This window comes from Dipodomys spectabilis, unplaced genomic scaffold (genome assembly GCF_019054845.1).
Source record: "Dipodomys spectabilis isolate Male_0828 unplaced genomic scaffold, ASM1905484v1 ptg000504l, whole genome shotgun sequence".
NCBI classification, from domain to species: domain Eukaryota; kingdom Metazoa; phylum Chordata; class Mammalia; order Rodentia; family Heteromyidae; genus Dipodomys; species Dipodomys spectabilis.
Window position 1 is genome coordinate 2,775,171 of NW_024871181.1, and position 24,459 is coordinate 2,799,629.

At 50.7% G+C, this 24,459-nt stretch overlaps 2 protein-coding genes across 3 annotated transcripts in view; one reads left to right on the top strand and one right to left on the bottom strand.

Annotated features, from left to right (window-relative positions):
• The window catches only part of Szrd1 (SUZ RNA binding domain containing 1), a 33,477-nt gene extending 28,682 nt beyond the window's left edge, over positions 1-4,795 (top strand). Inside the window, exons 3-4 of one of the 2 annotated variants that reach the window (XM_042669678.1) lie at positions 585-839; positions 1,808-4,795. In XM_042669678.1, the coding sequence (XP_042525612.1) occupies positions 585-839; positions 1,808-1,910 (358 nt within the window). In that variant the 3' untranslated portion in view covers positions 1,911-4,795. The remainder of the gene's footprint in view (positions 1-584; positions 840-1,807) is intronic. The other variant, XM_042669679.1, reaches the window with a different exon arrangement.
• Positions 4,796-5,371: 576 nt separating this feature from the next.
• Positions 5,372-24,349, bottom strand: Spata21 (spermatogenesis associated 21). Its single transcript, XM_042669719.1, has 10 exons — positions 24,150-24,349; positions 21,929-22,076; positions 15,608-16,065; positions 15,088-15,173; positions 13,550-13,687; positions 12,630-12,701; positions 12,395-12,512; positions 7,543-7,718; positions 6,159-6,336; positions 5,372-5,468 (listed from the first exon to the last, which is right to left on the bottom strand). Exons 1-10 carry the CDS (start codon positions 24,347-24,349, stop codon positions 5,372-5,374), a joined length of 1,671 nt encoding a protein of 556 aa, XP_042525653.1.
• Positions 24,350-24,459: the final 110 nt, after the last annotated feature.

Below are 24,459 nucleotides of genomic sequence, written 5' to 3' on the forward strand. Positions count from 1 at the left end.
GCACTGTTTCTAGGGTCAGCCTTCACTCCTCCAGCCCCGCCGCTGTAGAGCAGAGCCCAGAACCTTGGTAAAGGAGGCTTCTCCGCCAGGAGCCCTTTTGAACCAGTGATTTCATTGTCTGCTATAGTTTGTCTCTGGGAGACACAGGGCACTCGCCAGAAGGCACGGGCAGTTTGGTAAAACCTGTCTTGGTTCAGGCAGAGATGGTGTAGCAGACTCCCCTGTAATGTTTGGCTTGAGTGCATGCAGAGGAAAGCCCGGCTGAGGCCCCAACTCTTATACTCTGGTCTGTGTAGGGAAGTTACTGGATCTGGACATGGAATGTTTGTCTGTGATGCATGTGGGGAGGAAGGCCCAGGACACGGTGGTGAGCTGGCCCTGCCTGCCAGAGGTTAGGTCCGTAGGGCAGTTACGTGCTGTAGAGCTCATGGCAAGGCTTCTTTATGGAGGGACACCTGTGAGGAGTGGTTATTTGGGTATCTGGTCAGAGGCCAGATGATTTAGTTAGTAGGAAGGGAGAGAGCATAGAGGGTGGTACGGGATGTGGAGATAAGATTTGTGAAGCTCTGTTTGCTCTTTGTCAGCAGGAAATCCAAGTCTCCTCCCAAAGTGCCCATTGTGATTCAAGACGATAGCCTTCCCACGGGGCCCCCTCCACAGATCCGCATCCTCAAGAGGCCCACCAGCAACGGCGTGGTCAGCAGCCCCAACTCCACCAGCAGGCCTGCCCTTCCAGTCAAGTCCTTAGCACAGAGGGAGGCTGAGTACGCCGAGGCCCGGAAGCGGATCCTGGGTAGCGCCAGCCCTGAGGAGGAGCAGGAAAAACCCATCCTCGACAGGTAAGTGCAGCAGACCTGGCTGATCATATCCCAGAAGGAGAAGTACCTGCCAGACTTGGCCAGTTAGGGTTTGCTGGCCAGCTGCCTGCCCCGTCTACAGGCACCAGAGGCACTGCTACACAGAGGTAAAAGGTATGGGCTTTGAGTCAGGTCTGCCACTTCTTAGGTTAGTAGGACTTCCCTGAAGCCTACTCTGAGAAATGGCATCTTGGAAATACCAAGTGACGTGAATCGCTGAGCAAGTACGGTAGGGTGGCGAGCCTACCTGACACCAGTGCCCGGGGAAGTGCTTCTGCGTTACCTGGTGTTCCTAGGAGCTCACTGGGTTGGGGTTTTTTTAATTTTCTAACTCCTTTTTTCATCTTGGGATTTTCTCATGCTGGGGTTTTCCTGAAGGCTGCATCATAACATTTTGTTGCTTCCTGGCAAAGGAGTATTTGTTAGATTCTACTCTTAACTTTGAATAGTTTCTTTGGCTTGGTCTTCTGAGACTTGAATTATCTGTGCTTTCCTTGTTTTAAATTTCTTCTCTCAGAATAGAAAGTTTACTTCCTTGAGTCTTCTCTAGGAATAGGGTCCAGTCAGTAGCCACATGGTTTGGAAAGAAGCAGGAGACAGAATAGAGGGATATGGGTCATCTGAGCTTGGGGCTGGGGCTCCACCCAGTCCAGCACTAGAGACTGTACCATGTAGCTCTATGACAGCCATGGCCACGGCCCTGAACAGAATGGGCCCTGAGCACATTCTGCTACAAATTGAGTAATGGCAAGCCGAATGGTGAATACTGTAGCTGCTAGAGGCAAATTTGGAGGTGGTTGGAGTCTGCTTGCCACAGAAGCAGCCATTTACAGCCAGAGCTAGCTGGTAGCCACTGTGGTGTCTACAAGCATGGTGGATATTTTTTTTTTTTTTAATTTGGGGTTATCTCTTCTATCTTTCTACAAGCTATACTCTGATCTTTTCTTCAGGCCAACCAGGATCTCCCAACCCGAAGACAGCAGGCAGCCCAGTAATGTGATCAGACAGCCTTTGGGTCCTGATGGGTCACAAGGCTTTAAACAGCGAAGATAAATGCAGGCAAGAAAGGATGCCACCGTTGCCACCATCACCGCCTCCTGGGTCTTCTGCCATGGGTCGCACGGCCGTGGCAGACAGCTGGACTTGAGCAGAGGGAACGACCTAACTTACTTGCACTGTGATCCCCCTTGCTCCGCCCACTGTGACCTTGAACCCCATGCACTGTGACTTCCTTCTCCCCCCTTCCCACTGTGATTGGCACGTCGACAAGGGCTGTCCCAAGTCAATGGAAGGGGAAAGGGTGGAAACTAGGGGAGGGCTGGGGGGACCCACTAAGGACTCAAGAGTAGAGAGTCAGACAGTGCCACATGGCCACTTGGGGCAAAGCCAGTGCCAGCAATAACAGTTTATCATGCTCATTAATTTGGGATCTCAAAACACAAATGAGAACTCCTGCCCACCCACCCCTAAGTGCGTGTCTTCATCGCTTTAAAAGTAAGTTCCATTTGAAAATATCCTTTTCTTTTTTTCTTCCTATTTTTGTTTTTACAAATACCCGATTTGCAGGAAAAAGTGCATGGGAGGGGTTTTAGCAGTTTAATGAATTTTTAATTGAGAAGGGTAGTTTAATAGTCTACTTTTAAAATGTTTCTGGAAATTTTGCTAGAAACATTAACCCAATAGAATTTTGGTGAGCTTAGCTTCTATACTCCTACTGCTGCCCAGAAAAGGGGCAGGGCTGAATAGCCCCAGGATAGATGAGCACCCCATGCCTATATTCCCTCCTCCAGCTAAGCCCTGGGTGGCTTGGCCCTGCCTGGGAAGAGACTAGCTATCCAGGCTCCAAGAGCCTGGAGAAGATGCAGCCCCTTTCCTGCCTAGTATTTTGGGAGATGGGGAAAGTGATCGACTTACCCTCCCCCAGTCCCTCAGGGTGGCTCCCTACCAGCCAGACCTGCTACTTGTAGAGAAGGAAAAGGCCCTGGGAGTGAGACAGCACTCCTGGGCTGAGAAGCAAGAGGTGTGAGGTTGTTCAGTGTTTGCCATCAGCATATGACAGGAGAAAGCCTGGCTCTAAGACTCCAGGCCTTCAGCCTAGTGACAGAAGATAGAGCTGTCCAGCCAGGCTGGAACTCTTGGGGTCTTGTGGTGCTCCATCTGTTTGATGGCTCCAACTTGGTAACTAAACCTGATAACGTCCTGTGTGAAATCAGTACCATGAGAGAGGACCAGTCTGAATAAAGTTTCATTGCAAAGATGGATGCCCAGCTGGTTCAGAGAAGGCTGGCTCAGGCTGTCCTAATCCCCTTTTCCAGAGCTTGTGCCTGGAATGAAGACAGTGTCTCCTGTCTCTGGAACCTGTTTGTTTGGCTCTTTGGGCAGGGGCAGCTGTCCAGGGCAGTTGTGTGTGGGCAGCCTGGCTCTTTGCAGGTGCTCTGATCTCTACCAATGTACTATGCCATCCAGACAGCCCCTCCACCCGTAGACGGGTTTTGGAATGGCTGGTATAGTTTGGGATTAGGGCAGCCGAAATGGCCAGGTTTTGCAGGTTCAGTCTGCCTTGGGTTCACCTGGCTACCAGCCTTGCCCTGTAGCAGTGGTAGACAGGGTCCTGTTGTGTCCCTTGACATCTTCCCCTTAGGAGAAATTGAGTCACAGCACAGCCCAGAACTGTGAAACCAGGAATTGTCTGCGTGTGCGATAGAACGAGCCTCCATCTGTAAGAGGAGCCATCACCCACAGGAGTGGCTGCTAGCTCAGAGTCCACTGCCCTGACCAAGTGTTCACCCCTCCCTGCAATAATAGTGGTTCCTGACTGAGGTGAGACTGTCCTCTGAGGTGGAGATGTGTGCAGAGGTGGCCCAGGTGGGAAGGCCCCAGGGATGAAGGCTCAGTTCACAGGGCCACCTGGGCCTGCTGCATACCCCTGGTGGGAGCTGAGGGCAGGCAGGCACTGGCTGGTGGGTGTCTGCATTGAGAACGTTCAGGGATGGCACCTACCTCCCTCAGCCAAAGACAGGGCTTTGCCCACAGTGTGCCTGTCCCCGCTGCCCAGCTGCCATGCCTTTGGCTTCCTAGACAGAGAGGTGGCAGGCAAAATGAGAGAAAGGGAAAACAGGAAACTGATGTGTTGGGGGAGGTGGGAGATGAAATGGAGAACGGTTTGGGTTTTGTATGTGTGTGGTTTGTTGTTTTCCTTTTCTTTTTTCTTTTTTTCTTTTTTTTCCCTCAATTTGGTAGTTGTCTGTAACTTTCCTTAAGTGCTTTTTTTTTTTTTTTTTAAGCAAGTTGCAGGCTTTGGCTTGGAAATCCCCAGGGGGTAAGGGGCAGGAACCTGAGGCTGCTGCCCCTTTATCTGCCTTCATGGTACTGTCCCTTCCTCCAGCTCCTCTGGACCCCATGAGCCAGGCCTCAGCCCTTCCAGCTAACCACTTCCCATGAGCCACTACTCTGATGTCAGCCTATAACCAAAGGAGCTGGGGGTCCGGGCCTGGTGACCAGCCCTTCTCAGCCCCCTCACTCAGGGTGCTCCCCACCTGCAGGCAGGAGGCAACACCCTATCTGCTGCCATCAGCCCCTTCCAGAGCCCACTTGCCCTGCCCGGCCCTGCCCTGCCCTGCCATACCCTGCTCTACCCCGTCTGGGGTTGCTGTGCTCAGGGAGGGGCCGGCAGGGCTACACCCAGCCTCCTGGTAAACAGAGACTCAAGAAACCTTCAGGGTCCTGTTTCTGGTTGTATGACTCCAGGGGTGCACATGGTCCCCTTGAGTGTCTGAACCGATGGGGGTAGGTGGGAGGGCTGCACCCCAGGCGGTCCTGTTCTGCTGTTGTAGTAGGCAGCTGCCTTGTCCCCGCCCCCGCCCTGCCCCGCGGGCTCCTGAGTCGGCAGATTAAGCATTTTATAAATTGTATTTTAAATACATGTTTTAAACTTGTCAGATCCTTGTCCTTATTTCCATTTCTGGCTTTCCGCCTCTTGCTGTGGCTGTTTGTTGAACTTGGAGGAGCAGTAGCTCCTTAAATCCTGCAAGAAAAATGAGTAGATGGGTAGGGAAGGACCAGGTGGTGTGGGTTAGAGGACAAGTGCTCGTGGAAAGGGGGACCCTTGGTCCCTGGGTTCGGTTGAGAAGACCAGCTGAAGTGCACCCCTTACCTCAAGCCCATACTTGCAGGCCTTCCCTTTTCAGAGGCCAGGGCCTTGACTTCTTGGGTACTGACTGGGTTTATGTATACAACCGACTTCGTGGCACCCCAACCCAAGGTGGGGCAACACTCTGATCTGAGGAGGGATCCAGCTTTCTTTGAGAGTGCACACAGATTTTATTCCAAAGGTCAGCTGCTCAGGAACCCCAACCCTGGGTAGGTCACTGAAGCCAGTGCCCTTAGGGATTGAGCAGTGAAACTGGGGGGTCTTTGGCACCAGGCATAGAGACTTGAGGTTCTTGGTGTTTATTGGCTTAGCAGGCCATACAAGCAAATTTCAGCAGCAGGCCCTGTCTGATGACCCTCCTGTCTCAGGCCTTGAAGTTCCCAGGGTGAAGACCCAAAAGAGTCAAGAGGGTTCGGGCTTGCACAGAGCGGAGCCACTTTTGGCTGTCAGAACTGTGTTCCCTGCAGAGAAGTGTGGGAAATACCAGAGTCCTTTTCTCAGCCCTACTGGGCCATAGGCTATTCTTGTACACCTGGGGATATGGGAGCTCTCTTCTGGGAGTGGAAGGGAATTCAGGGGATACTCCCCTCTGCCCGGTTACTAAAGCCTGGTGCTCAATAAAATGGACCTTGACTTGGCAGAGAAGTAAAGTTCCCTGTATATGAAGGAAGAGCCAACACCAGCCTGATACACGGTAGGTGTCAGGCACTGAGTTCTGAGTCCAGGAAGGCTTAAGTACTTCCGGCTTCAGTGAAACAGACCCTGGTACACAGGCCCTTCACACAAGTTCATTTCTTCTCCTTGATCCTTTCTCCCATTTTTCCTAGCCTTCCATCTTAGAAGGATGGATTGCACAGGTAATAGGCCAGGGGCCTCATGAGAAAGAAGGTAGATGGAGTGCCAGGCGCTGGTGGCTCACGCCTGTAATCCTAGCTACTCAGGAAGCTGAGATCTGAGGATCACGGTTCAAAGCCACCCCAGGCAGGAAAGTCCATGAGACAATTAACTACCAGAAAACCAGAAGTGTTGCTGTGGTTCAGGTGGTAGAGTGCTAGCCTTGAGAGCTGAGGGACAGCACCCAGACCCACAGTTGAAGCCCCACAGCCAAAAGAAAAGAAGGTAGATGAGCCTATGGGGCCCTCAGCACCCACCTGCTTCCTTGGGGTCCCGACTGGAATAAGAAGCTACGGAGGTCGGGGCCTAGGCTGGTGGGGACACACTGGCCCAGCATGAAGTGATTGCCTAGCTTCCGACGGACCATCTTCTTGTCCATTCGAGGGCAGAGTGGGATGCAGGGTACCTGGGCATAGGGGCTCTGCAGGTTAGCAGCTGGTGGTAGGAAACAGGAAAAGGAATGCTTCAAAACATAGCCACCGGCTGGGAAGGTGGTTCAGTGGTAAAGTGCTTGCCTTGCATGCATGAGGCCCTGGGTTCGATTCCTCAGCACCACATAAGCAGAAAAAAAGGCCGGAAGTGGCACTGTGCCTCAAGTGGTAGAGCACTAGCCTTGAGCTGAAGAGCTGAGGGACAGCACCCAGGCCGAGTTCAGGTCCCACGACCGGACCCAAAAAAAACCCAAAAAACAAAAACAAAACATAGCCACCCTCGGGAGACTGGAGACCAAGCTTTGCCAACATAATGATCTTGATTGGATTTGGGTATGCCCCTGGGTTGGCAGTGGTTGGTAGTAGTACCTGCCTTGCAAAGTGGATGATGAGAGTTTAGGGGTGATAAAGCACTTGGATGAACACAGTTTAAAAGATGTTTCAAGCCACGCACCAGTGGCTAACCCCTGTAACCTCCACTACTCAGGAGGCTGAGCTATGATCAAGTCTCAAAGCCAACCTGGGCAGACAATCTGAGAGCTTTATCTCCAACTAACCAGCAGACAGCTGGTAGTGGAGGCGTGGCTCAAGTGGTAGAGTGCCAGTTGTGAGAGTGTAGGGCCTAGAATTCGTGCCTTAGTACCAACATCAAAGAAAATCTTTTTGAGGACTCCTGGCCAAGTCTGGTGAGCACATTGAGAAAGACTGCAACAGTCCCTGCTCATCACTTGGCTAATCAGTGACACCTGGGTGAGAGAGTGGCCCAGTAGAACATGCAGACTCCCCTTTCCAGGACACAGGCTAGGAGAAAGGGGACAGCAGGTTAAGAGTCCTCAGGTTCTTTTTCTGTCTGAGATATGGGGTAGGTGTGTGATCCTAGGACAGGCACCTGTACAAAGAGCCAGCACTGCAGCCCAATCTAGTGGGTTCTCCACCAGCGTTAGGCAGCCATTGCTCATTTTTTCCGTAGCTGCTCCCTTTTCAGTCTTGGCTTTTGAGACCAGTCTTTGCTCAGCTCTTAAGACAAGAGAAGAGCCCTGTGAGGAGCCTATAGGCAGAGCTACATGTCAGATAGTGGTTAAGAGCTCATTTAGTAAAAGCTAAGTCTGAAATAGGAAGTGCCCCCTTAGGACTGGCTTTGTGGGGACTCAGGGAAAGCAGGCCAGGTGGACGGGTGCTGCTTTCCCAGCCCAGCCCACTGGGTCCTTACCATAGTTCTGCTGCTTTAGCCGGCTCAGGATCCTGAGCACCCTTCGTTCAGGGACTTCAAAGCTGTCTGCCTGCTGGGGACTGTACAAAAGCTTCTTCTTCGACCGGATCCTGCCTGTGGCTGAGTCCATCTCTCGAGTCTTGCAGATGCCTTCCTGTAACTTCTTCTTATAGTAGCTGGGGAAGCAGTGTCCACCAGCTCAAACCAGCTGTGCCTACATTCACCCCTCCTGATCCCCTATTCCGAGCCCCTGGCTAGTGGTAGCAGGATGACAAGCCCTGTTGTGGGCCTCAGTTCCAAGTAGAGGAAGGCTCCCCCCTGTCCCATGGCCTCTCTGGGACACAGGAGTCTCCTGGGTAAGATAGGGATGGAATGGTACCATCAAGTACTTGGCACCATCCACACACACATTTAGTCACTAAACTTTTTGTTTCTGTGCTGGTTCTAAGGCTTGAACTCAGAGCTTGGGCACTGTTCCTGAGTTTCTTTTGTTCAAGGCTAGCGTTCTATCACTTGAGCCACAGCTCCAATTTCAACTTTTTTTGTTGTCGGTTGTGGGGCTTGAACTCTGGGCTTGGGCGCTGTCCCTGTGCTCTTCAGCTCAAGGCGAGCGCTCTACCGCTTGAGCCACAGCATCACTTCCATTTTTTTCTAGTGGTTAATTGGAGATAAGAGTCTCACGGACTTTTCTGCCCGGGCCGGCTTTGAACTGTGATCCTCAGATCTCAGCCTCCTCAGTAGCTAGGAGTACAGGCGTGAGCCACCGGTGCCTGGCTCCGCTTTCAACTTTTACTGTGATTAATTGAAGATGAGCATCTCATGGACTTTTCTGCCCAGGTTAGCTTTGAACTGCAATCCTTAGCCCTCAGCTTCCTGAGTAGCTAGGATTGCAGGTGTGAGTCACCAGCATCCAGCTGTTACTGAACTTTTTATTTAGATGAGCAACTATTTTCTAAACCAGCCATGTAGCCAACTAGTACTCACCCTTCCAGATTTCAGCATGAGGACCATCTACGGAAAGTATACCTTCTGCTCCTATAGATAGATCTGCTTGCTAGGCTCCAGATGCTGGCCCCACAGCCTGTGCTTGACCATCAGAACCCACAACCAACTTTCTTTTCTTTGCTCATTACCGACCCTCCCCCATGAGCCTGCCCCATGTTTTTTTTAATTTTTTTTGGGGGGGGTCTGGTCGTGGGGCCTGAACTCTGGGTCTGGGCGCTGGCCCTCAGCTCTTCAGCTCAAGGCTAGCGCTCTACCACTTGAGCCACAGCGCCACCTCTGGCTTTTTTCTTTTTGCTTATGTGGTGCTGAGGAATCGAACCCAGGGCCTCAGGCATGCAAGGCAAGCGCTCTACCACTGAGCCATCTTCCCAGTCCCTGCCTCATGTTCATTCAGCAAACAGTGCTGTTGGCTGTTGCCTGGGGAAGAATGGGAAGAGTTGCCACACAGGGGCTTCACAATCTCAGCCCTACCTAGCTGCCACAGCAACTGTTTGTTCAAGGTTCTACCACCTTTGCTCAGGTCATCCACAGGACCTACCTAGGGTCTGCCACAGGTTGACACCAGTGCTCCTCAGGGATGTCACTCAAGTCGTTCAACATTAGTAGATCACCCTTGGTCACCGGAGGTGGTGGCCAGGGTGTAAGGCTTTTTCCTTTCTTTCTTTCTTTTTTCTTTCTTTCTGGGTCCGGTCGTGGGCCTGAACTCTGGGCCTGGGCGCTGTCCCTCAGCTCTTCAGCTCAAGGCTAGTGCTCTAGCTCTTGAGTTACAGCACCACTTGCGGTTTTCAGGTGGTTAATCGGAGATAAGAGTCTCAGGACATTCCTGCCTAGGCTGGCTTTGAACCTCAATCCTCAGCTCTCAGCCTCCTGAGTAGCTAGGATTATAGTAGTATGAGCCACTGGAGCCAGGCTCCTTTGTTTTTTGTTCGTTTGTTGTTTTTGTTTTTGCCTGGGCCTTGAACTCAGGGCCTAGGCACTGTCCCTGAGCTACTTTTTGCTCTAGGCTAGCACTCTACCACTTGAGCCACAGCGCCACTTCCGGCTTTTTTTTTCTGCTTATGTGGTGCTGAAGAATCGAACTCAGGGCCTCATGCATGCAAGGCAAGCACTCTACCTCTGAGCCACCTTCCCAGCCCGGCTTTTTTCCTTTCTTCCCAAGCCACCACAAAGCATTCCTCAGAATATCTTTGGGGTCCATGACTCCGCAGCCCATCATTGCCTTGTTTCTGCTTCAGACATCCTTCCTCCTCCTGCTGCTCTCCGCAGCCCTTCCCAAACCAACCATCTGGACACAGACTGGATGGGAGAGCCACACCATAAACAAAACTGACTGATGGAGCCATACCATGAATGAACAAAACCATTGTGTCAGGGCTGGGAACAGGTGGGAACTAGAAGGGTACGCTTGGAACTAGAAGAACTGGAAGAATCCTAGAATTACAAATGACCAAAACTGACTCAGGAGGAAGTAGGAAACCTGAATAGTAAAGAAATAAAAGGGCTGGGAAGGTAGTTCAGTGGTAGAGTGCTTGCCTTGCATGCATGAGGCCCTGGGTTCGATTCCTCAGCACCACATAAATAGAAAAAGCCGCAAGTGGCACTGTGGCTCCGGTGGTAGAGCATTATTTATTTATTTTGGTCATGGGGCTTGAAGTTTGGGTCTGAGCACTGTCCCTCAGCTCTTCAGCTCAAGGCTAGCACTCTACCACTTGATCCACAGCACCACTTCTGGTTTTCTGGTGGTTAATTGGAGATAAAGTTCTAACAGACTTTACTGTTGCCCAGTCTGGCTTTGAACCACGATCCTGTCTCAGCCTCCTGAGAGCTAGGATTATAGGTGTGAGCCACCTGATGCCTGGCAGAATCAATCTTAAATCCTCCCCCTGGGCCTCTGGTTATCTGGTCACAGGCTCACCCTCTTCTGTGTTCTGAACCCTAGCCAAGGAAATATTGAAGGAGGGCCTTTGAGAGGCTCCATTCTGATACCTAATTGGTGCATACTAGAAAGCAAATCCTTATTACATCTTTATTCCTGAGAAGGAAGATACACAGGGATACCTTTTATCCCCCAGCTGCTGTCTGCCTAGGGCTAGTTGCCTATCTGGCATAGCAGGAGGTATGGGCTTGGGCTCAAGGCAGCTAGAGAGGGCTGGAATGCAGGTGTTGGGATCAGACAGAAGAAAGCCATGCCCTTTTAAGAATGTGAGTCAGGGCTGGGAATGTGGCTAGAGTGCTTGCCTAGCATGCATGAAGCCCTGGGTTCAATTCCTCAGTACCACATACACAGAAAAAGAAGTGACATTGTGGCTCAAGTGATAGAGCACTAGCCTTGGGCAGAAGCTCAGGCCACGAGTTCAAGTCCCATGACTGGCAAAAAGAAAAAGTGGGGCACTGGTGGCCCACACCTATAATCCTAACTACTCAGGATTCTGATATCTGAGGATCACGGTTTGAAGCCAGCTGGGACAGGAAAGTCTGTAGGACTATCTCCAATTAATCAAGAAAAAGCCAGAAGTGGTGCTATGGCTCAAGTAGTAGAGTGCTAGCCTTGAGCAGAAGGAGCTCAAGGATAGTGCCTGGGTCTAGAGTTCAAGCCCCAGGAGCAGTCTCTACCCCAATATCCCCCCCCACAAAAAAAATATTGAGACCAAAAAGTTTGAAAACTTGCCAGGTGCCAGTGACTCATGCCTGTAATCCTAGCCTCTCAGAAGGCTGAGATCTGAGGATTACACTTCAAAGCCAGCCTGGGCAAGAAAGTCCGTGAGACTCTTATCTCCAATTAACCACCAGAAAACCAGAAGTGGTGCTGTGGCTCAAGTGGTAGAGCGCTAGCCTTGAGCTGAAGAGCTGAGGGACAGCACCCAGGCCCAGAGTTCAAGACCCACGACCACCACCACCAACAACAAAAGAGTTTAAAAACTTAATTCTGGAGAGAATTTTTTTTTTTGGGGGGGGGGGTCCAGTCATGGGGCCTGAGCTCTGGGCCTGGGCGCTGGCCCTCAGCTCTTCAGCTCAAGGCTAGCGCTCTACTACTTGAGCCACAGTGCCACTTCTGGCTTTTTTCTTTTTGCTTATGTGGTGCTGAGGAATTGAACCCAGGGCCTCAGCCATGCAAGGCAAGTGCTCTACCACTGAGCCACCTTCCCAGCCCTGGAGAGAAATTCTTGACCATATGTTCCTAGAGACAAGAATAGTTGCCGGGGGCTGGGAAGGTGGCTCAGTGGTAGAGCGCTTGCATTGCACGCATGAGGCCCTGGGTTCGATTCCCCAGCACCACATAAGCAAAAAGAAAAAAAAAGTCAGAAGTGGCGCTGTGGCTCAAGTGGTAGAGTAGCTAGCCTTGAGCTGAAGAGCTGAGGGACAGCGGCCAGGCCCAGAGTTCAGGCCCCATGACCGGACCCAAAAAAAAAGGAATATTTGCTGGAAATTGAACATAGCCTCATGTTTAAAGGTCTTATGATAGTCATGTTGCATAATAGTGTCTCTATAGTGCACATGATAAATGATCTACAGCTGTGCACACACACAAATAATGGCTGTACTTCTTAGGAGAGTGTGATATGGGCTGCACACTACCATCATTTCCATGTGGAGAGTCTCCCTGAACTTCCAAACACACAGAAATAGACAGGTGGAGAGATAAAGCCTTACTGATATCCTTTGGTCTCCTAGATCCAGCCATTCCTGAAGCTCAGACCAGTTATTTAAGGTGATACATTTGCCTGCTTTTACTGAAGTTTTTCTCATCTGCAACTAAGAGTCCTGTCAAAAATGTTCTGCTGTCAAAACATTAGATTCCACCATTATGCTACCACACTCCATATCCAGTGCTCCAATCCCAACTCACTTTGTGATCTCCTCCAAGGCTGACTCCGGTAGGGCCAACATCTCCACGAGCAGAGACAGGATCTCAAAGAGCAGTGTGTGAGGGTTCGGCGGGGCGGTGTCCGTCGGGGGATTGTGTTCTGGTACATAGGATGGGGTGGTCACTGTTACCATTGGAGGGCCCCTGGGTGTCCTACCCCTGTCTGCCTCCAGATCCCTCCTTCAGCTCTGCGTGGCTTGAACTTGTCCCTGCTCACCCACAGAACAGAAGAAGCGCCTGGTATCCGTCATCACAGCCAAGAAGTCTTTGAAGTCCACGTGACCATCTCCTGAGTGGGCCAGAGGGGTGACAGGGTGGCCAGGGACCTTCTAGAGCAACCCTGGCCATGGCACTAGCCTTCACTCATTGGGTGTGATTGTAAAAGTAATGCAGGTTCAAGGCAGAAAAATATAGAAAGGAGAAAGAAAACTAAATTCTGAGTTAGAAGCTACGGGTCTGTGATCAAATCCCAGGTCTACCACTTCTTGCCCAGTTGACTTTGACTAAGTCTTTTAACCCTAGGAAGCTTTAGTTTCCTCATCTCTAAAGGGTATATGCTCATGGGCTGGGAATATGGTTGTGGTATGAGTGTTTGCCTAGCATACATGAAGCCCTGGGTTGGATTCCTCAGTACCACATAAACAGAAAAAGCCAGAAGTGGTTCTGTGGCTCTAGTGGTAGAGTGCTAGCCTTGAGCAAAAGAAGTCCAAGGACAGTGTTCAGGCCCTGAGTTCAGGCCCCAGTACTGGCAAAAAAAAAAAAAGAAAGGTATATGATCACATCTCATAGGAGATAAAGCAGAGGCTGGGGGCTCACATCTGCAGTCTAGCTACTTAGGAGGCTGAGATCCTTATGGTTTGAAGCCAGCCCAGGCAGAAAAGTCCCTGTGAGACCCTTATCTCCAATTAACCACTAAAAAACCAGAAGTAGTCCATGGGTCAAAATAGTAGAGCCACAGCTTTGAGCAAAACAGCTCAGGGCCAGTGTGTAGGCCCTGAGTTTAAGCCTTATGACCGGCAAAAAACTAGACAAAAACAAAACAAAAAGCAAAAAAGCATGGGTTGTTCAAGCGGGAAAGCCCCTGCGCCCAGGCAGACCCAACCTGGGGCTCAGAGTGAAGCCCCCTGCCCTGCTTACCATTGACATCAGCACTCATCAGCGCGTCCTCTACCTGGGCCTGTGTCAGGGTGAAGCCCATAAGGAACAGGATGTTCTTCAGGCTCTCTGCGTCCACCTCACCAGGGCCGTCGAAAATGTCGAAGTAGCTGCGAAAGGCTGATAGGGGGGGCAGGCTTACCCCAGGCACAGGGTGGGCCTTGCTGCCCCTGTCCATCCCACCCACAGCTCATTAAAATAGCAAAGCAGGGGCTAGGAAGGTGGCTCAGTGGTAGAGTGCTTGCCTTGCATGCATGAGGCCCTGGGTTCGATTCCTCACCCCCACATAAGCAAAAAGAAAAAAGCAGGAAGTGGCACTGGGTGGCTCAAGTGGTAGAGCGCTAGCCTTGAGCTGAAGAGCTGAGGAACAGCGCCCAGGCCCAGAGTTCAGGCCCCACAACCAGACCCAAAAAATAAAAAAATAGCAAAGTAAACCAAGGGATGGTGGCTCAGGCCTACAATCCTAGCTACTTAGGAGGCTGAGTTCTAAGGATCATGGTCCAAAGCCAGTCCAGGCAGGAAAGACCATGAAAATCCTATCTCCACTGAAAAGTGGAGCTGTGATTAGGAGGTAGAGTGCTAGCCTTGAGCATAAAAGCTCAGGGACAGCACGCAGTCCCTGAGTTCAAGCCCCAAGACCAGCACACACACACACATCTCTACGAAAACCAAAAAAAGCCAAAGGGATGAAAGCAGGCTCGTTTCTTGCCCAACAAAGACTGGTGAGCCTTGGAGATGGAAATGTTGCGTCTCCATGACAACAGAGCTAGCTTATTGTTTGTGAGGAGCTCAAGGAGGTAGAGCTGTACTTAGGAAAACATCTTGACCCCTGGCTCCCAAATGGCATGGGATGTTCAAGGCAGGGTCTCACTGTATAGCCTAGGTTGGCCTCTACTAGAGACCCTCCTGCTTCAGCCTTCTGAGCGCTGGGATTACAGAATTGTATCACCATGCCTAGCAGCCTAGGGAATTTAATGCTAAAAATAGAGTTTTAAGGATGTTACAGCAGACTTGAATGCATTCAGGAAGGACGAGGAAGGGACCACGCTAGTCAGGAGAGTTTCAGAGTTTGGGGAGGAGTGGGAGATGGGCAGATACATCTTCTAGGGCCCAGGCAGAGTGGTGAGGAGCTTACCACATGATGTCCCTCCCAAGAACCCTAGAGAGGAGAGGGCACTGCTCCTCACCCAGGATGGAGGTTCAGAACTTTTTAACTTTCAGATGAGTGGTACGCAGAAGCCTGCCTAGGGTTGGTTACAAGCAAAGCCACTGTATGGGACCAGGGGGCCCTCTGCCCTAAGAGCTGTCCCCAGAGAGGATACATGCAGGAACACGGAGTAGAGGAGGCAGAAGAGGCCTCAGAGTCTGCAGCTCTGTCCCCTTGCGGTGGCTCTGGGGACCCCAGCACACCCCAGAGTTTTAAGGATCCAGCGGGAGTGGCCTTGCGGGTTGCTGTCCCCCCTGCCCTGCCTGGTGCCCAGGCTGAGTGCAGGAGACCCTGGGGCAGCTGCCCGGCCCACCTTCCTCCTGCTTGGTGGTTAGCTGCTCCTCAAACTGCTCCTCCCAGTTCTGGCACCACCGGAGGCCACGCTCTTCCATCTCCTGCCTGCAGAGGGTGACAGGCCCAGGGCAGCGCGGCCAGGGCAGCTTGCGGCTGGACCCTTCCTGCCCAGAGCTGCCCCTAGGTCGCCAGGGAGGGAAGGCAGGGCAGAAGAGGGTCATGTGACATGGGAGTGTTCTTGAAACCCTGGGGAGCAGGGAGGGAGGAAGAGAGGGGGAGGTGGGGGGAGGGGGACCCAGAGGAGGAGTGGGGTCGAGCTGGAGGGGCAGTGATCTAAGAGAGAGAAAGAAGAGGAAGCAAGGAGAGGGCAGGGGGAAAAGGAGCCAGAAGGCTGGAGTTGCTGGAGTAGGGAGCTCAGAGAAGACAGGGGAGGGTAGGAGTCGGACAGAGCAGGCAGACAGCAACCAGAGTATGGAGGGGACAAGGGACCCGCATGGAGACAAGGCTGGGTATAGCAGCCCTGGCCCCAGGGCTCCTACCATGCCTTCGGGTAGTTCCTCTCGTTGTGGGGCATGGGGTCTGGCCATCTCCAGGCTAGCTCCGGGTTGGGGGTCAGCAGGACTGGGCCAGGCTCTGACCCAGTGGCTGTGGCTGCCATGGGGGCAGAGGTTGGAACTGATTGCTGGGTCCACGTTGGGATGGTGGCCGAGGCCAAGATGGAAGGCTGATTCAGGGTCAGAGGTGAGGCTGGGGCTGAGTTGCTGATAGACACTGATAAGGGCATAGTCGTGGGAGTCCTAGAGGACCTCCGGGCTGCCAGAGCCCGGGCCTTCGAGGCTTTCCGGTGGGTGGCCTCCTCTTCTTCCACCTCTAGCAGGCATTTCATGAACCCCTGGAACAGGGTCCCAGGGCTCGGGGTCCCTGCAGTCACCCCAGATTCCTGCATCGACTTCTGCACATGGCCCAGTGCCACCTTCTTGCCAACGTCCCTCATCTCCTGGGGACAGGGGAGGACAAATGGGAGGCCTGCAGTCCCAACTGACTGACAAATCTGGGCTACTCCTCCTCCTCTGAACCTCCTCCGAATATTCAGGATTTTTCAGCGTTGGCACTCTTCTACTTGAGCCACAGCTCCACTTCTGGGATTTTTGCTGGTTAACTGGAGATAGTCTCATAGACTTTCTTGCTCAGGCTAGCTAGCTTCAAACTGTGATCCTCAGATCTCAGCCTCCTGAGTAGTTAGTATTACAGGCGTGAGCCACCAGCACCAGCAGGAGATTTTTGGATAGCAGCCTTGCTAATGGAGTCAGACTAGAGCTTTCAGATTTCTGCTTCTTCCAGCCTACCTGTCTACCAGGCAGCCCTGCAACAAGTCCCGTTGGCACCACCTCCAAAATCCTGTTTGCTTCCTTTCTACCTGCCACCACACCCCTGGCCTCAGTCACACACTGTCCTTCTGCCAGTGCCCTGCCCCAATTTCTGCCCTGGTGCCAGAGCCCAGTCCATTAGACAGGCAGCTACTGCACTCATGTGTCCCCAGCTCAAGCCACGTCATCTCACAATATTGCCTAAAATTGGTTCATCGCTTGGCTTAGACTTGAAATGTACCCCCCCAGATCTTCACCCTGGCATCATGAGTGGGCACAATCTGCCCCCACACCAGCCTTTAGAATTCATCTCCCACTGCCCCAACCCCACCTTCTTCACTCTGCCCTACCTGCTGGGCTTAGCTTTGACAAGCCTCTTTTCTCCTGGACCCTCTTCTCTTCTCCCCTATCCTCTTCCCTTCTCCCCCTCCCTACTCTTCTTCTCTCCCTTTCCCTCTCCTCCCTTCTCCTTTTCCATATCGTCCACAGGATTGGGCAGGACTGGGCAGGGCTGGAAAGAGGAGAAAATACTTAGGCAAAGATCACTTCCTGTTTTTCATCTGACTTCCTGTCAGCCCAGGCAGGTGCTTGCTATGATTCCCACCCACTCATTTATTCACCCCCAGGTTCATGTTGAGTACCTACTGTGCACTGGACATTGTTTTAGGCACAGAGCATGCAGTGGTGATTAACAGTCCATGTTAGTAACACAGAGTGAATAACACAGAATAACATAGTAATTAACATATTCTGTTCTAGATAATAAATAGGCTTATAAATGAGTATAATCATGTCACATAAGTACTACATGGTCCTACATTATCCTTAATGTGAAAGTGCTGCTGGCAAGCTATTTTGGGGTAGCCATCAAAGACTGCTAAGAAACTAACATTTAAACTGAAACTGCTGACTTGTGTAGAGTCAGCCATGAGAATATCTATGGGTACATTTCAGGCACAGGGATAGCTTGTGCAAGGGCCCTAAGGTATAAATAAGTGTTGTATATCCAAGAAATAGAAATCTCACCAAACCTGTCATAAAGCCTTAGGGCTTTTGGTCTTACTCTAAGAGGATGCAGCCTGGATCAGGGTGATGAGGAAGGAAAGGCAGGAAAGAGGCGGAGGCAGGATTTACTTTGTAGGCAGTGCTCTGATAAGGATTATTGGGGGGGGGGGGGGATCAGAAGTGTCTGGCTTGCTGAGATGAGGAAGACTGGACCTGCAGCAGCTGTGAGGTGGGAACATGGTGTCCTGCTCTGGACTCATCCAGAATGAGGAGAAAACTCCCCTCCACAGAACTCAGCCAGGCAGCAGGCTACAAGAGCCTGGGATTTACACAAGGTCTGAGATCTGATCACATTAAAAGCCAGCCCAGGCAGGAAAATCCACAAGACTCTTACGTACAATTAACTAACAAAAAGCGGAGAGTGCCAGCCTTGAGCAAAACAGCTGAGGAACAGCACCAAGGCCCCAAGTTCAACCAGTACCAGGACACAGAAAGGAAGAAGCAGCTGGGCGCCGGTGGCTCACACCTGTAATCCTAGCTGAGATGTCAGCTAGAGATCCTGGCTGAGATCGGAGGATCGAGGCTCAAAGCCAGCCTGGGCAGGAAAGTCCATGAGACACTCATCTCCAATAAACCACCAGAAAACCAGAAATGGTGTTGTGGCTCAAGTGGTAGAGCGCTTGCCTTGAACTGAAGAGCTCAGGGACAGCGCCCAGGCCCAGTTCAAGCCCCACAACTGACAAAAAAAAAAAAAAAAAAAGGAAGAAATAAAGGAAGGAAAAAAAGGGGGGTGGGGAAGAATTGGGGAGGTGGGGAGGGAAGGGATGGTAGGGGAAAAACAAAGGAGGAGGTAACAGTGCTCCGTAGGAAATGTACTCATTACCTATTCTGTACAGTATCTTTACAATAAAAATATATATTAAAAAAGGGAAATGGCAGGGTGGGGCCAGCCTCCAGGTATTCAGGGAAGTGCTGGCTAAGGGCACGTTGTGGAAGAATTCATGCTGGTGTGGAACCACACGTGTCATCCTCACACGTGTGCGATCACACGCCATGCTCTTACACACGGGCTCATACTGCACTTCCCCCCATTTGATGCCCAGCGCCATCCTATTTCTGTCTTTGCCCTTCTTTGTTCTGATTCCCTGTCATCCCACACCCTGTTCCCCATTCCCATCCCCTACTGGTCCTACTTACTGGCAGAAGAGGCTCTGGTGCTGGTTGGTCCTCCATAGCCTTGCCTCTAGAGAGGGGAAAGACCCCAGCGGAGGGGCTCAGCTCAAGGTTGCCCCTTGTGCCCACCTCTAAGCCTCCCAGGATGCTCCATCCCCCCAACCCGCCTCTCTGCACACCAGCCACCAAGCAAGTTCTGGTACTAGACAGATGGTGCAGATGGGGAGACTGAGGCCCAGAAGTTCGTTTCTACAGCAGATCACAGGGCAGCCAGGACTAGATCTTACCCCACCTGTGCCTTAGGACGGCAGTCAGGGCAGGGAATGGCTGTGCGTGTGACCTACCCTTGCTTGTGGGCTTGAGGTTCTGGCGTGGGTGTCAAGGAGGGACTGGCTGTGGTTTCATCTGCAGCTTCCAGGGGAATCAGCAGCATTGCTTTCTGCAAGCTGTCCTCACCTCCCCCTGGGGTGAGCTGTGGCAGAGACTCCCATGAGATGCTTCTCTCCCTGGGGACATCGTCACCCACGGACTGTCCCCAGCTGTCCAAGGTACAAGAAGACTCTGTTGATTGTGTCACATTTGACCCGTTTGCTGCCTGGTGACCTGGTGGTGACTGATAACAAACACTTATGCTGAGACCAGCGATTATGCACTATGTCCCGCCCCCTGCTGGCATCATCCCACTGAGTCCCCCAGAGCCCCTGTAAGTCTGCATTGGGCCCATCTTGTGAGGGATAAGGAAATTAAGACACAAATTCTACTCCATGCTCCACGCCCTCCCCCTCTGCGCCCAGGCCAGGGAGAGTGAATGGGACCCCAAGAAAGCAAGAAATAAACACCATTCTTGGGGCTGGAGGCATGGCTTCAGAGAGAGAGCACCTGCCTAGCAACCACTAAGCCTTGAGTTCAATTTCCAGTACTGCTGACATAATGCTCCATGAACTCCTTAGTAGGGAGGAGATTGTACACAGATTTCTACATGTATTACAAAGTTACTGATAAAGGTGGTATATTTGAAGAATCATAAGTATGTGAGTGGGACAAAATAGAGATTGTAGGGTGCAATGCAGCCCAATGGTAGAGCTCCTGCCCAGGATGGGCGAAGCCCTAGGTTTAATCCCTAGCACTAAAGAGAGAAATTCTAGGCATGGATTCAGGTACATGCAAGTTGATTTGTGACAACAACTTTGAGAAAGGGTCATCTTCAATAAATGGTGGGGGAATAATTGGATAGCCACATGCAAAAAAAACAAACAAAAAAGTGTACCAGTGGCTCACTGTAATCTTAGCTACTCAGGAGGTTGAGATCTGAGGATCACAGTTTGAAGCCAGCCTGGGCCAGAAAGTCTGTGAGACTCTTATCCCCAATAAACTACTCAGAAAAAGCCAAAAGCAGCCCTGTGGCTCAAGTGGTAGAGCACTAGCCTTGAGCACAAAGAAGTTCAGGGGCTTGAACTTGAATTTTTTGCCCAGGACAGGCAAGAAATAAATATTAAAAATTTAAAAAAAATTTAAAAACTTAGGCAAGTATTTGAAGGACATTTCTCCAAAGAAGATAAACAAATATGTATGTTTTAAGTTCATGATAGCCAACCTCATTAGGTCAACCTTATAAGGAAATGCAAATTAAGACTGCAAGGAATTTCAACTACCCAGTCTCTGAATGCCTAAGTTTGGAAATACTGCCCCCTTGCAGTGTGGGACAGCTGAGTTGAAACTGAGATCCTCATACATGGCTGGTAGGGATGCAAAATGGTCCAAACACTTGGAGAAACATTGGCAGCTTCTTAATCATTTCTACCCTCACCACCATATGATCCATGGCCCACTCAGCTATTTTCCCAAAAGCAATGAGTATGTTTGTCCAATGTGGGTATGCATGTTCATCAAAGTGGTGTTGGTAATAGTCAAAAACTGGAACCGGGCACAAGGGGCTCATGCCTGTAATTCTAGCTAGTCAGGAAGGTGAGAAGCGTCGTGTTTCCAAGCCAGCCCAGGCAGGAAAGTCCATGAGATTCTGATCTCCAATGAACCACCAAAAAAGCCACAAGTGGAGCTGTGGCTCACGAGGTAGTGTGCTAGCTTTCAGCAATAAAAAGTTAAAGGACAGCACCCAGGCTCTGAGTTTAAGCCCCAACAAAAACAAACAAACAAAAAAACAAAAATCCCTCAAAACACCCAAGTGTCCATCACTAGGCTAATGGATAAGGATATCATGATGAATCAATACCAGGGAATACTACTCAGCAAGGAAAAGAATGAAGTGTTCACAGACATAGGAGCACCTATGATTTTTAAATTAATCAGATTGAGAGGAAGAACCAGAAAAATAGAATGTATGCTGGGGATAGGAGGGAAGGCATGGCTCAGTTAGTAGAGCACTAGCCAATGAGTGAAAGTGGCAGACACTGAGGTTGAGTTCTGGTAAAAGAAAGAAAGGAAGAAAGAAAGAGAGAGAGAGAGAGAGAAAGAAAAGCAAAGAAGGAAGGAAGGAAAGAAAGAAAGAAAGGCAGGCATACCAGGTGTCAGTGGCTCATGCTTGTAATTCTAGCTACTCAGGAGACTGAGATCTGAGGATGATGGTTCCCAACCAACCTGGGCAGAAAAGTTCATGAGACGCATAAATTTAATTAATCAGCAAAGAGCAGGAAGTAGAGGTGTGGCTCAAGTGGTAGAGTGCTAACCTTGAGCAAAAATGCTAAGTGAGGCCCTGAGTTCAAGTCCCAGCACACAAAAGAAAGGAAGAAAAAGAAGTGCAAGGCTCTGAGTTCAAGACCTAGTACCCGCACATGAAAGAAAAAAAAAACGTTAAATTGAATATGTGCTGTGCAAACTAGCAAGTGTGTATCATACCTCACTAAAGCTATTTTAATAAACCCCTAAAACTTACAAATAAATGAGAAGAAAAGTCTATATAAATATGTTAGGAAAAGGTACCATGCTCTGACCATGGCTGGCAAGATACGGCGAGGCCCAGCTCCTATATATTGTGGTGCGTGGAACTGTGTCTGCTCGGTTCAGCTCAGCGTGGTCCAACCTGCATGGAACCTGCCCCCCTCCTCCCACCCAAGACACACAGTAGGGCCTCTCTGAAATTAAGACTTAAACACTTTCAATGCAGGCCCTCTGAATATCCCCACAGACTGGGTGCTTGGCAGCTATAGCAGACCCAAGAGCTGCTGACCTGCCCTGGCTACATGTTATCTTTAACGTCCAGCACCAGTCGAGGAGTACTTCCTGCCTTCAGTGGAAATCCCTGCCCTCAGCCTCCCAGTCCCTTCTGCCAGTAGGGTTTCCTGGGGTGGGGGTGGTTACCTGGCCGCTTTCAGTCCCTGGGTTCTTCCATGTCCCTAGCTGGTCCTTGGTCTCTGTCCCCAGCTGCTGCAGCCCTCTGAGAATGGCTCCAGAGTAGCTTGTGTGCAGTCCCCCAAGCCCTTCCAGGGCTGTCCAAGATGACTGCTTCCTGAAGGGAAAAATCCACAAGTGCCTCAGCTCCTAGCCTGGAGCTGGTCTCTGCTCTAATACTTCTGAATGGATCCCAGAGGCTTAACGCCTAGGAGAATGAAGGAAGATCTAGCAAAAGTTACCAAGCCACAAAGATTTTGACATCGATGGAGAAGGGGATAAGGATTTCATTTTTTTTTTTTTCCCAGACTGGGAACTTTGTATCTGACCTTTTCTTTTTTTTTTTTTCTTTTGTCGGTCATGGGGCTTGGACTCTGGGCTTGGGCGCTGTCCCTCAGCTCTTTACCTCAAGGCAAGCACTCTACCGCTTGAGCCACAGTGCCACTTCCAGTTTTCTAGTGGTTTATTGGAGATAAGAGTCTCATGGACTTTCCTTTCCGGGCTGGCTTTGAACCATGATCCTCAGATCTCAGCCTCCTCAGTAGCTAGGATTACAGGCATGAGCCACCAGCACCGGGCGAATCTGACCTTTTCTTTTGCTCACTGATTAGAGCTCTACCATCAGAGTCATGCCTCTTACCCTAAGGATTTAACTTTTGAAAGTATGCTTTATTGTTTTGCAAAGAAAAGAAAAAAGATTAGAGAAAATTGGGATCCAGAAAGATTTAGAGACTTGAGCCCAGGTCAAGTCTCTGAGCCACCAAGGACGGCAGCCCAGGATTTGAATGTGTGTCTGCCTCTCTTGTCTCCTTTTTTTAAGCTGCTCCTTATGCAAATACAAGTTAATGATTTGGGGGAGGCGTGGTTCTTAAACCAGTGTCTTCAAACAGCTGTATTTTTGCTGGGTGCTGGTGGCTCACGCCTGTAATCCTAGCTACTCAGGAGGCTGAGATCTGAGGATCGCGGTTCAAAGCCAGCCCGGGCAAGAGAGACCGTGAGACTCCTATCTCCAATAAACCACCAGAAAACCGGAAGTGGCGCTGTAGCTCAAGTGGTAGAGCACTTGCCTTGAGCTGAAGAGCTGAGGGACAGCACCCAGGCCCAGAGTTCAAGCCCCACGACCGACCAAAAAAAAAAAAACAGCTGTATTTTTTTTCTAGAAACTTTGTATTATTATTTTTCAATAGTTGTACTTTTATGGCAGTGCAGACCAGCACAGATTAAGACCACTTTTTAGAAAGGATAAAGGAATTTATTGCTGACACCCCAAACCAGAATAGAGCCAGAACATTCAGATCCTGAGGGAGGGGAAGCTCTGGCTCATCCCTTCCCCCCCCCGTTCCCCCCCACCCTGCAGGTCCTGGGGCTTGAACTCTGGGACTGGGTACTGTACCTAAGCTTCTTTTGCTCAAAGTGAGCATTCTACCACTTGAGCCATAGTGCCTTCATCAGAAAGGCAAATGCCAGGTGGGGATGACGTCAACTCCAAACCAGGTGTACAATTTCAAAAATTACCTGTGGGCTTTCTGTTATTGATCCAGATAACCTCACCATTTAGCCATAAACCCACATTCTGGCCTCACCTAGCCACATTCCAATAAAATGGCCTTTGCCTGGAACATAGTTACCAGGAGAGGCAACTAGGTTTACTTCAGTACAACAGGGTACCACCCCACAAAGCAGCCTCTAAGTACAGTGCATCCCAAGCCATGTCATCTCTTTTCTCACGCATTGTTTACATAATTTCATGGTCTATGTGATTTCATCATTTAAGATTATAGCCTAAGCCAAGTGCCAGTGGCTCACACCTGTAATCCAAGCTACTCAAGAGGCTAAAATTTGGGGATCTCAGTTTGTAGCCATCCCAGGCAGGAAAGTCTGGAAGATTCTTGTTTCCAGTTTACCACTAAAAACCAAGAATGGAGATGTGGCTCAAGTGGTAGAGTGCTAGCCTTGAGCAATAATGTTCAGGGACACCACCCAGGCCATGAGTTCAAGCCCCAGGACTGGCACAAGGGAAAAAATGGTTAGCACAAATTATCTTGAGTGCAGTTGGTGCTACGAAAGGGAGGTTCAGGGTGCTGTGGTTGGCCAGATTGGCCTAGTCTGGGAGTTCTCAGTTCTTTCTCTCACCTGGACCCCTCCTCTGGGAGCTCCCTTGCCTCCCCCACCCCCAAAACAAAAAACTCACCCTGGTCCTGCTGGGGGCTTCTGCTCCTGGGTCCCAAGTTCTCTAGGCCTCTTCTCTGATGCTTCAGTGAGTCCAAACCTCCTCTCTTGCCCTCGGGGAGATGGAGACTGCTTGGAGCTGCTCCTCTGTGCAGGATGTGGAAGCATCTGGAACAGAGATGTCCACAGGGGCTGGCTCAGGGGCTGGGCCTGAGCACCCATGCTAGAGCAAGAACTCCAATCCTCCCTGGCCTTCCCCTGGCCTTGGGGACGAAGATTCTCATACTTAACTGGAGAAGGTACTGGAAGAAGTGCAGAGGTGCCAAGAGGCA

Bases quoted from the DNA above. Each gene is read 5' to 3' on its own strand.
- Spata21 (XM_042669719.1), bottom strand. From the start codon at position 24,349: ATGGGTGCTCAGGCCCAGCCCCTGAGCCAGCCCCTGTGGACATCTCTG. The intron at 16,066-21,928 runs GTAACCACCCCC...CCCTGTCCCCAG, and splicing joins CAGGGACTGAAAGCGGCCAG to GAGATGAGGGACGTTGGCAA. The intron at 5,469-6,158 runs GTGGGTGCTGAG...ACTTCTCTGCAG, and splicing joins TCGGGACCCCAAGGAAGCAG to GGAACACAGTTCTGACAGCC.